The 17,177-nt window shown below is 36.2% G+C and overlaps 1 protein-coding gene across 2 annotated transcripts in view; it reads right to left on the reverse strand.

Moving 5' to 3' along the window:
* DPYD (dihydropyrimidine dehydrogenase) overlaps positions 1-17,177 on the reverse strand; it is a 365,931-nt gene that overhangs the window by 238,633 nt on the left and 110,121 nt on the right. For both annotated transcript variants that reach the window (XR_011325793.1, XM_069789317.1), the window contains exons 5-7: positions 16,689-16,850; positions 7,447-7,643; positions 2,090-2,171 (exon numbers count right to left, since the gene is read on the reverse strand). Coding sequence is in view for 1 of the 2 variants with exons in the window: in XM_069789317.1 (XP_069645418.1) it covers positions 2,090-2,171; positions 7,447-7,643; positions 16,689-16,850 (441 nt within the window). In the remaining variant the exon portion in view is untranslated. The remainder of the gene's footprint in view (positions 1-2,089; positions 2,172-7,446; positions 7,644-16,688; positions 16,851-17,177) is intronic.

Here is a 17,177-nt window from a genome sequence, read left to right on the forward strand (position 1 = left end):
ACCTTCTTTTGGGAATATGCGCTAAACAGATCACCCAGCACACCAACCAAAAAACAAGCAGTTTAGGTTATTGCAGAAACATTAGTGAAACTATGAGCCTCTTACAGGGAAATAAAGAAAAGACATGATACTATTCTGCATTAACAGGGGTTCTGAACAGAAAACCAAGCAGTGTTTTCCTACACAGTATCAGGCAGTTGGTAGGCCTCCAAGTGTGCAGAATGCAATGTACTTTAGACTCTCTGAACTTGAATGTCTTCCACCAGTTTTTGTTATATCACTTGTGTATTCACTTTACAAAATGTCATGCTCTGTTGTGTAAGCACTATACTTTGTGATCTTAACAGTTTAGTCTTCATGTCATTGTATGTCTTGTTTGTTATTGAATCTGCCTATATTCCATTTAATATACTTTTCCTATTGGTGGAAAAAAAAGGCAGATGTAAAATACAGTGTAAAATACTTAAAGCACTGACTTTTTTTGCCTTTGGAGATTTAGTATAAATTTTATCAGAGGTGCAAAAGCCATGTACTGTTGTAATCCTTTCAAGAACACAGACTACATCCTCACTGGCAACAAAATACATTCTATAAATTGTCATTACATTTTTTTATCCTATTGTGTACATATGTTATGAAAACCTAATGAAGAAATTTAAATGGCAATACTATTTTATGTGGGGATTCATAATACTCCTAGGGCCTAGCTCTGTAATCCTTATTCAGCTGACTAATTCTTACTAATTTCAGTAGAATTACTTGAATAAACAGCACTACTGAGCATTTACACAATACAGCACCTTCCACCACAGATCTGAAATGCTTTAAGTAAACACCAGAAAGTATTTCCAGCTTATAGAGGTATAAAACTAAGGTACTTAGTTAACCAGCTTGCCAAAGGATCAACTGCAAACCAATGGCAGAGCTTGGAAGCAAATTTACATTGAGATTCTCTGCTGCACTTCAAAACAGCGGAGGACCTGCAGGTCAAGATGACATGGTGGCTCTATCAGTCCATTCTGGAGACCCTGTCATAACAGGGAGCTCTGAGGAACTGAGTTTTGCAGAGGGTTCCCAGGAGCCTATGACCAGCAATTTTGTCTAAAATTGCCTCAGTGCTCTGATTTTAGCCCCATTCCTAACTCAATCTCCATTCTGTCCATGTTTTCAAGGGTTGCAAAGGGATCTTTAGAGTAGAAAAATAGACCTGTAGCATTTAAAGCCTTATCTTACATCTTACCAGCATTTTTATAAAACCTGGACAGGATGAGGTTCTCACTTGGGTCTTGTGACAACAGTCTACTGCTTTTATGATATGAACCAACACGAAAGATTCCAAAAAGAATTTCTTGCTTCACTGAATGCTTTAGTATCGTGTTAAAAATATATTATCCCTCTTGGTACTCAAAAATTTGATACAGTGATGCATTCTGCATTCGTAACTTCTATTAGAATGTGCAGCAGTTGTAAATACTACCTAAATCTTCAGCTCAAGCCCTAAATTAACAATAAAGAGATGTTCCCATTATCTATAAACAACACACATTTGTTTAACAGAATAATGCATAACTATTACTTTCCAAGAAGCTGAATGACTGTTATTGTTTATAATAGATGATCATGTTAATGCTTTAATTTGATGCATTTTATTATAAAATAAACTTGGATGCAAGACTGGATGATAAACCATTAAGAAAAAACTCAGGGAGAGGGAACAAAAGGAGAAATATCAAATATGAATGTTTTAAGTAGTGCTAAACTTGCATGAAAAAAACTCGATTAAAAAAATCAAATCATTCCAATAGCTACATTGAACCCCTAAAGCAATTTAGGAATTTGTTTCTTACAGACAATTAATCACATGCAGGCATGCCAGATGAGAACTATTGATTGCCCTTTTCCAAACTAGTGGCATTCAGACAGGAGACAGACAAATGCCCTGAGCAAGAGGAAGCATCTTCCTGCCTCTGTCTAGCGTAGCTTTTAATCGTTCTTTACTAATGTGCATGACATTTTGCTGTTAATCTTTGGCACAGTTCTTGTTCTTTTTTCTTTGAGCTATACATAGACAGGATACATTTTTCATTACCTTCACTCCAAGATCCTTCATAAGCTCAGCTTCAAAATTCACTACATCATACGGCAATCGGAACTGGGGGATTTCAGACGTACTAAAACACATAAAAATGCTTGTGAAATACTTCCAGCTATTAGGAAGAAAGGATTTTTTTATTTGTTAAAAATGCAATACTTATAACAAACCTTCATTAATTTTGACGTATGTGAATGGAAATGTGCTGAAGCTTGACCATTGGCTTTTTTAACTTGTTAGAGTGACAAAACAGCATTATTCAGCCAATGCTAAAAATATAGGCCAGAAAGGCAGTACCTTGAGACCAATCCTGCCCACACTTCTAGGTAACCATTTAACATATGTTAAGGTTGGGTCCAAAAGAACTTCATCTCTGTTCCTTTTGTGCACCAGAATATGTAACACTAAACAAAATTAAGACATCCATTTCAGAAAAGATCTCATGGGTATTAAAAGCAAAGTGATCTTCTAGCAATCATTCATTAAGCTATCCAATAAGAAAGAATCAGATTTCCTATACATTTTTTTAAAAGTGTTGCATATGCTATTTTGAGCAATGGTATTTAAAGCTGTACCCTCCTCCATTTCTACTTCATAAATTTTTTTATGATCTTTCAGGATGGACAAAGTTGGTAATTTTCTATCAGCTTTTGTATCTCAAGTCTGCTTTTTGACTTAATGTTTATTAGCTGGCATTTTTTCCTCCTGGGAAAAATTAGGAATGACATCTTCAAGTTCCCAGAATCACAGATCTCCTATATGGGAAAACTGAAGTGCCAGCACAGAATCTCAGTTTTTATCTACTGGTACAGATCTTTCTCTCCAATGAAATGACATCTACTTATGCCAGTTCAAAACCTCTGCCATAAAATGCATTACAGGAAACACAGTGAAGTTCTATTTTAGATATTTTTGTTCAATGAAGATAAAAAAACCTGAATATGCAGAAAAGTGAAAGTCTCTCCCCAGATATTTCTAACCTTCAGTCTAGTATGTTTTCAAATTAAACATAACAAAGCACTAGCAGAGATTCACTGTGGCTTTATTTTACATACTGTTAGTGACCACACCACCTTTAACATCTAACTTTGACAGCCCAGAAGGATTTTATTTATTTTAAGTTCCATCAACTTTAATTATATCAATAAGAAACTGGTGTTCCTCCTTATCATTTCTAATATTGCCCTTTTTTCACCTTTCCTGAACAGTGTGCAATGAAAAGTGTTCTAAATACCAGATATAATGAACACATCATGATAATACAACTTTCATAGATCATGCTAAGTAAAAAGGTGTCTGAGGCACAAACTAATGTATCAATATGATTCTGCAACAAAGATTCAATAAAGAAATCTAATAAAAAAAGGAAAATTCCGTTTTCCAAGCCATCTATATATCTGTTGAAGGCCTGTAATTTCCATTACATGCTCCCAGAACAGCACTGGCTGTTATGTCACTGTCAGAATTTGTAAACAGTTTTTTTCTCTTATTAAACATTCACTTAGTTTTGTGCTGTGGAGTATACCCACATATATGTACATATAAGTTCATATGAAAATACACACAGTTCTGTGGGGACATATGCATGCATATGTATCATGAAAATAAGCATTTTATGAAAGTCAACTGGTACATCAATAATGCTGATACAGTTTCTTTCAGCAGCAGAAGACAGTCTGACTCTGCAATGGAGAGACAGAGCGGGAGAAGGAAATGGGGCAGAGGTGCAGGAGGGATGCAGTGGATGGGAATGGTGTCCCACAAATTCACCTCTTCCTCAAATCTGATCCAAGTTAGAGGTGCTTGGACAGGTGTTTGGTGTTTCCCAGTGATCTGAAATTACTTTTGCTCAAGGAACACCTCTTTGGCCTAGTGAGAGAAATATTTTGGTATATTGTAAACCGGTGGCATAGCTAGGAGCACAGGCAGTGAAGCTTGTTCACAGTCTCTAAACCAAAGCAAGATCTGCTCCTGCCTACTCTACTATAAAGCACAAATTTTACACAACTGGTGAAATGCAGGAAAACCTCCCCGTGAATGTGAAAGATTCAGCCATGTTCAAACAACCACAGACTTATGCTATGTCTAAATATCACACCACAGGAACTGCAATCACGAGACACCTTTCTGTTGTAGCAATATTATTAAAGTTAGCTATGATGTAACATGCATGTGAAGGAACATCCTAGTTAAAAACACTTAAAAAAAGGCAGAGCGAACTGAAAAAGGGCACAAGCACTGCCCTTCCAAACAGCTGATTCCAAATACAAAATTAATTTGGTCTTCTTAGCCATTTGCAATAGTTTATGCAGCCTTGAAAATACACCCATTAATAACCCAAACTTGTTAAAAGTTGTACTTCAAAGACTTACAAATGCAATAATAGATGATTGCTGCCACAGGCCAGCCTCCCTTCTGTTCCAGGATTAAAATAAGGACAAAAGGAACTGATGCCCTTAAACCTGATGTTAAACTTTCTACAATGAATGGAAGTAAAATTTGACCTTGATTGCTATGTGCTTTTTAGGACTCAAAAGAAAGAAATACATTTCAAAATGCACTGCTTGACCATTAAGAATACTAACGGAACAGGCAAAACTTACTGTAAGACTTTTTGCAGTAGAAGAAACAACAGACTATGCTTTATTTTAAATTCAACTTAAAACATGAAGAACAGATGCAACTTAACATCACATTGCTTCAAATATGGAAGCACATGGTAAGTAACTGCAGCACTGTACTGTAAGCACTGTAAGCAACTGCAGAAAATACTGTATTATATTGCTAAGTCCAACCTGAGTCTAACCTGTCACCAAATAAAGCTTCATTGTTCGAAACATCTCATTATTTCTTACTACTTTACAGCAACAAAATTAATTTTAAATCTGGTATTTATGAAAACGTGCTACTCAACAGGTGAGTAAGTATTTCATATACTAAATTTGCAATCCTCTATGGCAACCAGTTCAAGTAAAACAGCTCCAGAGTTAAATGCCTATGTATCAACACCTTGATAATTAGAATCATAGAATCATAGAATCGTTTAGGTTGGAAAAGACCTTTAAGATCATCAAGTCCAACCGTCAACCCAACACAACCATGCCCACTAAACCATGTCCTGAAAAGGTAGAATACTTCTGAACCTCACTGGGAAAAATGCAAGTAATCTGTTCAACTTCTCCAGCATTGATTCTCTGTCTTCCAGAGCACTGGATAAGTATTTCACATTATGACATTATGGATCAAATTCATTAATGGTTGTCTACTGATTTAAGTGATGCTGCAATGAGAAATACAAGTGCATCACCCTTCTTTCTCTCTCTGTTTCTTTTCACTTTTTATTTTGTAAACACTTTAGTGTGGTTACATCCTCAATATGTAAAATTTCTTTTTGATTTTGAATGGGTTGGTATCCACTAGTCAGTTTCTGAAATATTTTATCTTATACTTAGGGATTCCAACGAAGTTACAAGATACAATCTCAGCCATTGTTAGAGTGGTAAAAATTCATCTTCTAGTGTAGAGGACATGACACCATGCAAATATCTGCCAAGTGTTTACCATATGGGAAAACTGCAAAGGTACTGTCCTTTGAGTATCAGCAATTTGTTGAAGGTTTAGAATTGTAGGGGGTTTATTTCACTCTTATAGTATGGTTTACTAAAGCTGCAAGTCCAGGCATACATAATGGATTTTTTCACTGTCACCTTTATTTGCATAAGGTAGTTCATGAAAGCATTCTAAATTTAAAAATCTCCATTAAATTAGTATCTGTCTAAAACATTTTAAACATCTACTAATTCTTTCACTATGTAGGGCTACAAGTACTTATCTTGTTTTAAAAGTTTTGGATAAGGGAAAATGGTTCCTGACATAATTTTCTAAAGTGTTAATTTGATAATGTCCTGGTTTCGGCTGGGATAGAATTAATTCTCTTCCTAGTAGCTGGTATAGTGTTACGTTTTGGATTTAGTATGAGAATAATGTTGATAACACACTGATGTTTTCAGTTGTTGCTAAGTAGTCTTTAGACTAAGTCAAGGATTTTTCAGCTTCTCATGCCCAGCCAGCAAGAAGGCTGAAGGGGCACAAGAAGTTGGGAGGGGACACAGCCAGGGCACCTGACCCAAACTGGCCAATGGGGTATTCCATACCATGTGATGTCATGCTTAGTATATAAACTGGGGGGAGTTGGCCTGGGGGGTGGATCATGCCTCAGCAACTAACTAGGCATCAGTCGGCAAATGGTGAGGAATTGCATTGTGCATCACGTTTTGTATATTCCAATCCTTTTATTATTGTTATTGTTATTTTATTGTTGTTGTTATTATTATCATTATTAGTTTCTTCCTTTCTGTCCTGTTAAACTGTTCTTATCTCAACCCACAAGTTTTACTTTTTTTTCTTTCCCGATTCTCTCCCCCATCCCACTGGATGCAGGGGCAGTGAGTGAGTGGCTGCATCGTGCCTAGTTGCTGGCTGGGGTTAAACCATGACAGGTAACAATCGCACTGTCCTGGTTTCAGCTGGGATAGAGTTAACTGTCTTCCTAGTAGCTGGTACAGTGCTATGTTTTGAGTTCAGTATGAGAAGAATGTTGATAACACTGACGTTTTCAGTTGTTGCTAAGTAATGTTTAGACTAAAATCAAGGATGTTTCAGCTTCTGATGCCCAGCCAGCGAGAAAGCTGGAGGGGCACAAGAAGTTGGGAGGGGACACAGCCAGGGCACCTGACCCAAACTGGCCAACAGGGTATTCCATACCATGTGACGTCCCATTTAGTATAGGAACTGGAAAGTGGGGGCAGGGAATCGTCACTCCGGGACTAGCTGGGTGTTGGTCAGTGGGTGGTAAGCAATTGCACTGCGCATCATTTGTACATTCCAATCCTTTTATTACTACTGTTGTCATTTTATTAGTGTTACCATTATCATTATTAGTTTCTTCTTTTCTGTTCTATTAAACCGTTCTTATCTCAACCCATGAGTTTTACTTCTTTTCCTGATTTTCTCCCCCATCCCACTGGATGGGGGGGAGTGAGTGAGCTCCTGCATGGTGCTTAGCTGCTGGCTGGGGCTAAACTATGACACGCACCCTGGAATTTTAGAGGTCATATGAAAAGAATATAGAAGAGAGCCACCAGAGTTTCAGTTAAAGCTTGCCTGTAACTGTACCTATTTTTACTCGAATGATGAATTATTTAAATAAAAAATAAGTTTTCCAGATCTGAAATTTTCTACTCTCTTCCTTCAGTAAATCTAGAGGGATCATGTATAAACTATGTTTGCACAAAATTTTTTGCTATGCTTTCTACAGTCATTGGAAACAGTGCTTTGTTGTCATTGTTTTTTACCTTAAGCCACCAGCATACTCCTGCTTTTCAAATATGGTGATGTTTGAATAGCCCAATCGAGCCAAAAAGGAAGCACAACTTAAACTTGCAGGTCCTGCACCAAGAAGAGCTATCTTCACATGATAGGCTTCAGGCATATCTTCTAGAGGAGGTAAGGAAGGGTTTCTGATCTGAGGAATATTCATAGCTTTGAACACCTGAAAAGCAATACATTCAACAGGTTACTTACTTTACATTCCCTCCTCAAATTTTATTATGAATACCATGATGGAAGCTTCAGCTAGTACTGTCCCCATTCATTGATGTATTATTGCAGATCGCTTCATAACATTATAGGGATTCCCAAATGGCATGACGGGTGCATTTGTGAGGGATGTTGTGGATGCAGGATTTGGTCCTTCTATGGTTATTTTTGTCTTAAAAATGTCTGAAGTCAGATCTTTGACTACTGTAAATTTTACAGAGAAGATGGAACCAGACTATGAGTAACAGAATAGTATTACAACATCAGCGAGACGGCAGAGAATCTCTGTAATACCAAAAATTTCCTTCCAAAGAATGTTCAGATTATTCCTACTGCTAGAAGAGTATTTCTGCGAATAACACAAAGGATTTTAATGCCAGTGAAAGCAGCTTTGCTTCTTCAAGAGACATCTTGTGTAATCCTGGATAAATCACTTATGGCTTGACTTTTTAGAGGTGGTAGGTAACCAACCTTAGGTGGTTTTGAAACTTTTTTTAGGAACTGCCCCTAGTCTTCAGTGCTGTATTTCCAAAGGTAACCCATGCTTTAGGTACCTTCTCTTAGGTAATTCTAATAGGACTTATTTCTTGTTAGTTGCTGATCTATTTCAGATATTCTCCACTTTTTAATTAGGTGTCCAAAAGTTGTAGGCATATCTGAAAGTTAGACAGTTCTCCCTATGCCTCAATTCTTCACCTGTAAAATGGTGATGATCTACTCCATTCTGTTCTTCACTATTAAAAGTACTTTGGGACAGTCTCTGACCACTACTATGTATTTATACAGAACCCAGCACAATGGGCTCCTAACCTAGCTGTAATGTCACACAGTTTATTTCAGATTTGCATTAAATCAATTCTTTGCTCAGGCATACAGGTAAGAGGCTAAGGCAGAAATAGTCCACATTCACTGAGCTAGACTTCACTGTCCTCTGCATTTACATACATTGTAGGGGAAGGAATGGAGTCTCTATCTTATATAACCTACAAAAGGAAAAAGGATGGACTTGCAGCCCTTGCAGGCTACTAAAGATTAGGAGTGTGGAAGAGCATAGTTCCATCTTCATTTTATTTTAGGCATTAGGGGGAAAATATTTAACCCAAGGAGTATATCTTTGTAGCAGAAGCACAGTATTATACCAAAAGGATACAAGAGCTCATTGTATTGGGATTCTCAGCCATATCACAAACACGACAAGACTGCACCTCAAAAACTACCGGAAGACAACATTGTTCCCCAGCTATTTCAATGCAGAACTGCGTCCGTAAGTATTAATTAGTCCTCTAAAATACATATGTTCTCATTTAATAAGTAGCTTATTTAACCTATTTAACAAGTTTACCAACAGTTTCTACTTTCCTTAGAACTCAAGAAGCAAAGGTTTTTCAAGTTAAACTTTGGCAATTCCACTGATGAATAGAATTTTTCATTTATATTTTGAATCAATGTTCATTTTCTTCATGCGCACTTGAGCACTCATGCCAGGTAAACCAATGATTAGTTCCTTCCCCCTCTAAAATTTCTGTGTCAAATTCTCCCAGTCTTTGTAAATTGACATAGCATTTTAACAAACTGCAAGAAGCAAGAGACAGATAATTGTTTTTAAAAAGGAATCATTTAAACCTGACAATTCATACAATATGGGAAGGTTTAATGTGGTTATTAATGGATTTCAAGGCTGAAAAGCTTATATTGTACTGTGAAACTAGACTGTGATAACCAAAATGCAAAAGGATATTTCTAAAATGTCTGCTTTGTTACATTCACACAGAAATGGCTTGAATGATACCAAATTTCCATTAAAGTCTCATGCAGTTGTTTTAGAAGGCTATTCAGCAATACAAACCATATAACTTGCATATTTAATGTGTATACTGAACACTATGAATATGCATATGCTTAATAAATTTATCACTAAATTTACTTTATTGTTAACACAATAATTTTTATATTTATTACTAAATAGTCATACCCATCAACTAAATGTTATACTAAAGTGCCACACTACTGTAGTGCAGTGTTAAGCTTCAGAAACCAAGCACTCATGCAGGAAATCCTAGTAGTTCAGGCTGAATGGTCAACTTTAATTCTGCCTATTTGCAAATAGGGTGAAACTGTCTTTATGCAGCACAGCCAGCTTGCGCAGTAATATCGTGCCATCTGGAATTCAGTGGCAGTTTTGCATATTAAGGCTGCCAGGGTAACTGTGTGAAAATAGCAAACTGCTTCAATGCATTTCAAAAGATTTTCACTCACCTCATGGTGAAGTTTCCCTACAGTGTAATTCACCTAATTAAATATCACTGAATTCTTCTGTACAAATCCTTTGGTGTGCAAAAATGACTACCTTGCAAGCAGTGTTCAATGCCACATTACACACAACTGTCCTCTCCAATATTAATCTGCTCAGACTGTGGTCAGGATGCAAGTAAAGTTTAATACTATTGCCTTTCTTGTCCACCTTCCCGTCTGCCTTTCCTTCTGGCTTTCTCTCATACACAAACAAAAGAGATTAGATAGATTATTAATAGACATTAATAACACTGGGCATTTATTCTTTAACGTTTTTATCAAATACTACGCAATCATCATTACTTCACCATCTAGGGCCTATTCAAACTAAACCCACACAGATTCCATCCACTTCTTATGCTCCATGTCCATTAGGGTCCATAGAAAGAATATCCCAGTTTACAAAAAAGATTATGGAGACTTTATCCTCTAGTGAGATACAATTTGACCAAACCGAAACAGCCAATCTATTCTGCCGAAGTTCCAACAATTGAAGAAAATTCTCTCTTGATTCAGACATTTATAACATATTACAGTTTCCCTGTTTGCATTGCTTCAACATGTAAAGGTGTGAGTTTGCTCAATGTTGTCCCCAGTGTGAAATCTGTGGGTTTGTTCTCTTCTCCCTTGTAAATCAAACATCCTTCACTGCATTGGGGTTGGTTCTTGTTCCAAAACATGCAGTATACTCGACAAAGAGCGTAACTGGAGGCACTGCATGCAAACACAAGTTTGTATTAAGGTTCCACAATATTTCCCACGTAAGCAAACTACAGTGGTTTTGATTGCTGAGCATCTGATTCAAGCTTAATTTTCCTAGAAAGTTTTAGCCAACTCATTTTACCTGTTTTTCAGAATGCAGACAGGGAAAAGTTTATTGTTCTCCTCGTGTAATAAAGTTCTGGTTCTTTTCTTCGCTACGTGACTCAGTATTAGCATGTTTTGATGAAAAGATGTGACGTTTGGCAGAGAGTGGCAGGTGACTCAGAGAAATGCATTTTGCTAACCTGATGAAAATCATTTTCTGGCATAGTAAGCATTATTTAAATGAATCTAAAACATTTAAAACCATTAGAGCAGGTTAGAACTGTTACTCAGAATCATTATCTCAATTTTTATATAAATTAGAATAAATTAAAGTAACTCACTTCTGTCACTTTTGAGTTTGCTGATCAGAATTTTTCTAAAAGGAATATACTATAGATATCCTTCACCTACTTGCAGAATTCAAATATGGTCAGACAGTTTTACCCTAATTCACCTTTATTGAAAATTACCCTTGGAATATGACAAAGAATGTGTTAAATAAAACAGTAAATAGATTGAAAGTTTAACCTCAATGTTAAAATGTAAAAAAGCCTTTGCCTAATCCTATGAAACAAGATAGGCTGCTAAAAAGCATATTTGGTAGTCTCCAAGACATACACAGAGGGTATGTGACAGCGACACAGAGGGTCACATTTCTTAAGTAAAAAGTGCATGTTTAAAATGTCATCTTCATCACAAAACCTTCATCAACAGAAAAAGGTTGAAAAAAGAAAAAATGGGGAAAATGGAAGGAGCAGTGGGAAAATTTAATCTTTTAGTAACATAAGTTTTGACTTCATAACTAAATCCTTTATATTCTTGAGGCATAATGCTTGGTTCCATGCTGAAAAGGCTATAGCAAGAAGTTTATCAGTCAGGTTTGCCATTAAATATCCTTCCCTAAGATGATGAGAAACCAAACAGTTACTGATGCAGACATTAGCGTCTAGCTGGTATTTATTTTAGTGTGAAACACATTAGTACATACTGAATTGTTATACACAGAACTGCTAGTGCACAGAAAGAAAAACACAAGCAGTGAAATCAGCAACATTTAGGAACTATTGTATTAGTTTCACACTTTCCCACTGGTTTCCATAGATATTTATCTGTAGGCTGGTTTACATTAATATGGGACAGTTGAATATTTAAAGAAGAAAACAATATTCTGCACAGATTTTAATAAAAAAGAAACAAATTGCATGCTTAGTAATCTTCTTGAAGTTGTCAAATTACATGATCACACAGTTAATTTAATTTAATTGCTGTGGATAGCACAGGATGTACAGGAAGTGTTTTTCCACAAACGTGAGCTAGTTAGGAAAACTTGTTGATCCTCCCTCCACAAGATAACAGCTAAAGTTGTAATACTGCAGACTTTTATGCAAGTATGTGAGTGTTGCCAAAACTAGGGCCTAAAACATCTCATTAAAGACTTTTCAAATCTACTTAACAACTATACATTAATAATATCCCAGTCCCAAGAAAACCTAGGGGCATTGCAGAGTCTATACCTCAACATTTCATGAATCCCACCACTAAAAAGGACATAGCAACATTCATGTAAATGCCTTAAAAAACCAAAGAATGTTTAGCGTCTGTAACACATGCTGTAGAGAAATTTATATAACTTGTCCAAATATCAGCAAGTCTTTCAGCATTGGCCTGAGAAATCAGAAGTCCTCAGATTCATCCCCTGAACTCTTGTAGAAGGCTACACCATCCCCTTTAGACAAGACTAAAATTTTATAATTGATTATTTTAGATTTCAACAAGACTTAAAAGAGAAAATAACCTCTTTATTATTAAAATGTTAAAATATTATATTATTAAAGTGTTAAAATAAAAATTAATACTGACAAATAGTTTTATTTCTGTTTGTCCTGCTGTCTTAGCTCCCCAGAACAATCCTCCTCTGATGACGCAGCATGCCTATCCATGCCAGCGACGGTGAGGGGCCGAGGCAACCATCCCAAGGCCATCCAACTGCAGGAACTGCAGCTCCACAAGAACCACCTTCTCCCCCCACCTATGTTAAAACTGATCAGAGCTGCCAATGTGCAACCAAAAGAGGGACCCTGAGCCTGAGGGTGCAGCGCACCCCTCCATGGCAGTCCCTCTGGGCAGCTCTTGCTTCCTTGCCCGTGGTGCACTGGGGGAGAAGGGAGGTTCAGCACTCGGAGGAGGACCCTCACTACAGCCCACACCTCCCAGACAAGGCGCTCTGCTAAGATGCCCCTAGGTTAGCAGCAGGTAAGCTCATACAACGCATCTTTCAGGAAAAAAACATATCGAGTCTCCTTTCCCAATTTCTTTCTGCTGCAACAGCAGCCAGGATATATCTCCAGAGAGGAACAAATCACCAGAACTGTTGCTGGCACAAGAGTCACAGTACTAAATGATCTAGTATTTAAATCTAGTATGCAGCAATTAAAATAATACATTTTCTATTTAGCTTGTGCTGCTCCATTCAGAATGATTAACTAGAAACACAGGAGAACCTTTAGAATCAGTAATGTCTATCCAGAAATGTTAAGATTTTGAGGGCTTCTTACTAACACTACAACAGACAATGTAATCAATCACACTTCCTTTTTACTACAAGCTTCCAAACTTGTACTTGAATAACCAGTAATTTTAGTTTATTTTGTGGGACTGACAGTCATATAGCTCATGCCTATATGTATTGTCAGTGCAATCTCAGTATATTTTCCCTGAACTTGTGTTCCAAAACCAGAGATGTTTTCTGATTCTAAAGTACTTGGGCAAAGGAGACAGATAAAGACATTAATATAATTTTGACCTGTGCAGTAGCAGGTGTAACCTGCGCTTGACACTCATCATTTATAATAGTGAGCTTTTACTCCATGTTATTCTCTAGATGCAACAGTTACCGTGGTAACTGCATCCCAGTATACACATTCTACACCACAAATACAAATGGACATTTCCTTTTTTTCCACTTGAACATTTAATTGTCAAAACCCACATTTTTTTCAGACTGGATTACAATTTACTTTAAGAATGAGCCAAACATATTTACAAAACTATATGGAAGGGTAGAAGGAAAATGCAGGAGGTGTGAGGTGCTATTTTTTTGTTCTACCGTATGCAAGACAAATATTTTACAATTAGGGAGTTTTATCTGCAGTATGAACAGATGATCAGTCATTGTTCAGAAGCACAAAGGGGCATACATCATACCCATCTATTTTCCATTTTAAATCCACATTCCTGCTTTACTGCAATTTTATCTTTTATCTCAGCTAGCAGTTGTGCCTTTTTATTATCGCTCGCTCTTGTAATGCATCAAGTGTATGATCCTCAGACTAATTCCAAGGAAAAAAAGTCTAAAACTGGCTTTATGCACAATGGAGTTTTCAGTAAATAAGCCCCTGTGGGACAAACTATTACACAGTGCATGAGAATTACCATGCAGCTCTCATTAAGAGTAACACATGTTGCACACCTAAATTACACAATTTGCTAAGTTACTCATATAGGTAAAGCTGTGAATACACTTTGCTTGCAGTATCTGGGCCAATTTTTGTATGAGCAGTAGTACCTTATGATTTTCTTCAGTATTTTAATCTATATTTTTGTAACGATTGTTACTTGGAAGCACTCATAGCAGTATATTTTTTTCAACTATACATACTTTCACACTAAAATTTAACTGAATGAAAGCTAAAAAAAAGTTAATTACAAAAAAGTAACTACCTATTATTTCTAATTATGAGTACTACAATACATACAAATTCTTCATTAAACAGCAGTAAATCTAAACACTATTAACAACTAATTTTAACATTTTTAGGATACTATAAAAATATTAAGATAATAAAGTTTACTGAAATGTTATTTTTGTTAAAGTACTAAATAGAACTGTATAACAATTTTATTTTGTTAGAACTCTTGACACTAATACCACTTTAAACAAACTTGAAACATTAGGAGCAAAGCCATTCAAAGCTATTCATCCTCTCTGCAGTTTTCATATCAATCATTGTGCTAGCACTGAGCTTTTTTTAATAGATTTCTAAAGATTTTTGAAGAAAAATGGCAGATATTTAGCATTATCTATCAAGTCATAATTCCCCTCTATTAATCATAGCATTAGGACTAAAAAGAGACACAAATCAAGTTTTAACAGATATTACTTGCATTTGGTTCCTAAACAGTAATATTTCATCATTGTATTTATCATCTGCTTGACAACTGTTTAATCTTTCTTTTTTCTTTTGGTTTTTTTTTTGTGTTCATTTTAGGTTTTTTGTTGAGGTTTTTTGTTTTGTTTTTTTTTTAGAAAAAAATAAGTCTTCTGCTTTGCAACAAATACTAAGTTTTTACATATATGGAATAAAGACCATTAGAAGAGAAGCTAATAAAATTGCCTTTTGACTGATAAAACCTAACTATTGAATATACACACAGAACAAATACAGTTCAGCGTTTCTAGCCTCATCCTGTAAATGAGAACTTTGGTCCAAACTGTACTGATTATTATGCTTATATGTTCAAATCTCAAGAAAATCGAAGTGGATAGCTGCTTAAATGACAGAGGGGAGAGAAGGTTCAGCAACAGCTAGCAGAAAAGTTTAGCAAATGCTCCAGAAGTTTTACAAATCTCCTGGAGAGAGGAAAGGAGGGATGCAAACAGATAAAAGAACTGCAGCAGGTAGCAACATTTGCGCATCAAATCATGACCGACAGCCATTGAGAAGGGGGTGTGAAGTCTATGAATGACAGCAGAGGAAAAAAATTGGCCTTACAGACATATCATCTGTTACTTCCAGATAGATTTGCATTTCTACTTTGATCCTTCCTACAAAGTTTTTTTTCTCAGGCTTTGTAAAGGTGACTGGAATTTCATCGTATGTTTGTAAATATGATCAGCCAAATCGCTCAAGATACAGAAGAGGGACATGCTTGTTAGTTAAGGACTGTATAGAAACATGCAATCTTAACACATGCATATGCCTTTTTTTATACAGCCACAACTTCCTCACTTCTACAGAGACAAAAATCACAATTTTTACCCAAATATACTTCAGATAGATCAGATGAGGTGCCAGCTGAGACCATGAGTTTGGTACAAATTCTGCATGCCCTCAAAGGAAGTTAACAAATGAGTAGTAGCCTCCATCTTTCTTCAGATGGAATTTGGAGCATTGAAACCATACGGTCACAAATAATGCACATGCACCTCAACAGAAACCCTTTAGAAGACTTCGTAACATCAAGTGGCAAGTAACAACCTTTGCTTCAGTCACCAAAATATACACATACCTTTATGAACTAATAAATGTACACATACACACATGTGTGTGCATCTGTATTTATCTAGATAGATGCACACAGACATATATTTCAGGTCAGCCTGAAACTACTTGTTTACTTAGTTTTGGCAAAAAAGGACAGTAAAAAGTCTAAATCATCTGAAACTTTTCCTTTGCCTCAACGCCAGTACCAATGTACACTAATTCTGCTATAGGACCTACCCTATGCCCGGAACAGTTCTACATCTCCTTAACATGCAGTTACAGATGCAGGTGCACTTGATTGTTTTCCCTACACAGCCTCCTTCAGTAACATCCACAATTTCACCTGGCTTAGATAAAGCTTTCATTATAAAAAAAATTGTCTCAACTACTACTGTTTCTAAAGAGTCATCCTGTTCACAGATAATGTTCCTTATATGCCTACAAAGTATTGCATTATGAAAGCATTTCTAAGCTTCTGAACAAGCTGTAAGAAAAAGGATAATTATTCTAACTTTCTACACCTTTATTTTATTAGTACCAACTTTTTTTCATACAAGTCATTAACAAAGGCAAGCATTTAGACAATACTTATTGGTACAGACAAAGAATTTAAGACATTTGCAAGTCCTACCTACCTCAGTAGCAAACTGCTGCAATCCACCAATATTAATTGGTCCCTCCTCAGTGGCATACAAATTGCAGCCACCAACACAGAGTTCTGATGTTGGACACACCATTCCACATGTCAGGCCAAGTGGATTGTCTGAAAGAATCATTTTGGCAGCTCCATAGTAGTTCTGAAGGAAAAAGGGAAAAAAAAGGGGTGGAGGGAAAAAAAAAAAAAAAAGAAGAAAAAATAAGAGAGAGTCACATAACAAGGAAGCAAAAATTCAACAGAAAATACCAAATACTTTTTCTATAACTGGCTAGTAGAATAATATAGAAATATAAATATATTAACTAACACTGACATTATTTAAATGTACAACATGTTATACAGCATTATGTTAAGGACACTGGAAAGAAAGTCTGCCAAACCCTTGATTATGTGAAGATAAAACTTAACTTTTTAGTTTGCAAAATAGTTAAAAGCATCTTCAGTCTGGATCTTCAGTAGGATTTTC

The sequence above is a fragment of the Haliaeetus albicilla genome, chromosome 8, assembly GCF_947461875.1.
Source record: "Haliaeetus albicilla chromosome 8, bHalAlb1.1, whole genome shotgun sequence".
Taxonomy (NCBI): Eukaryota; Metazoa; Chordata; class Aves; order Accipitriformes; family Accipitridae; genus Haliaeetus; species Haliaeetus albicilla.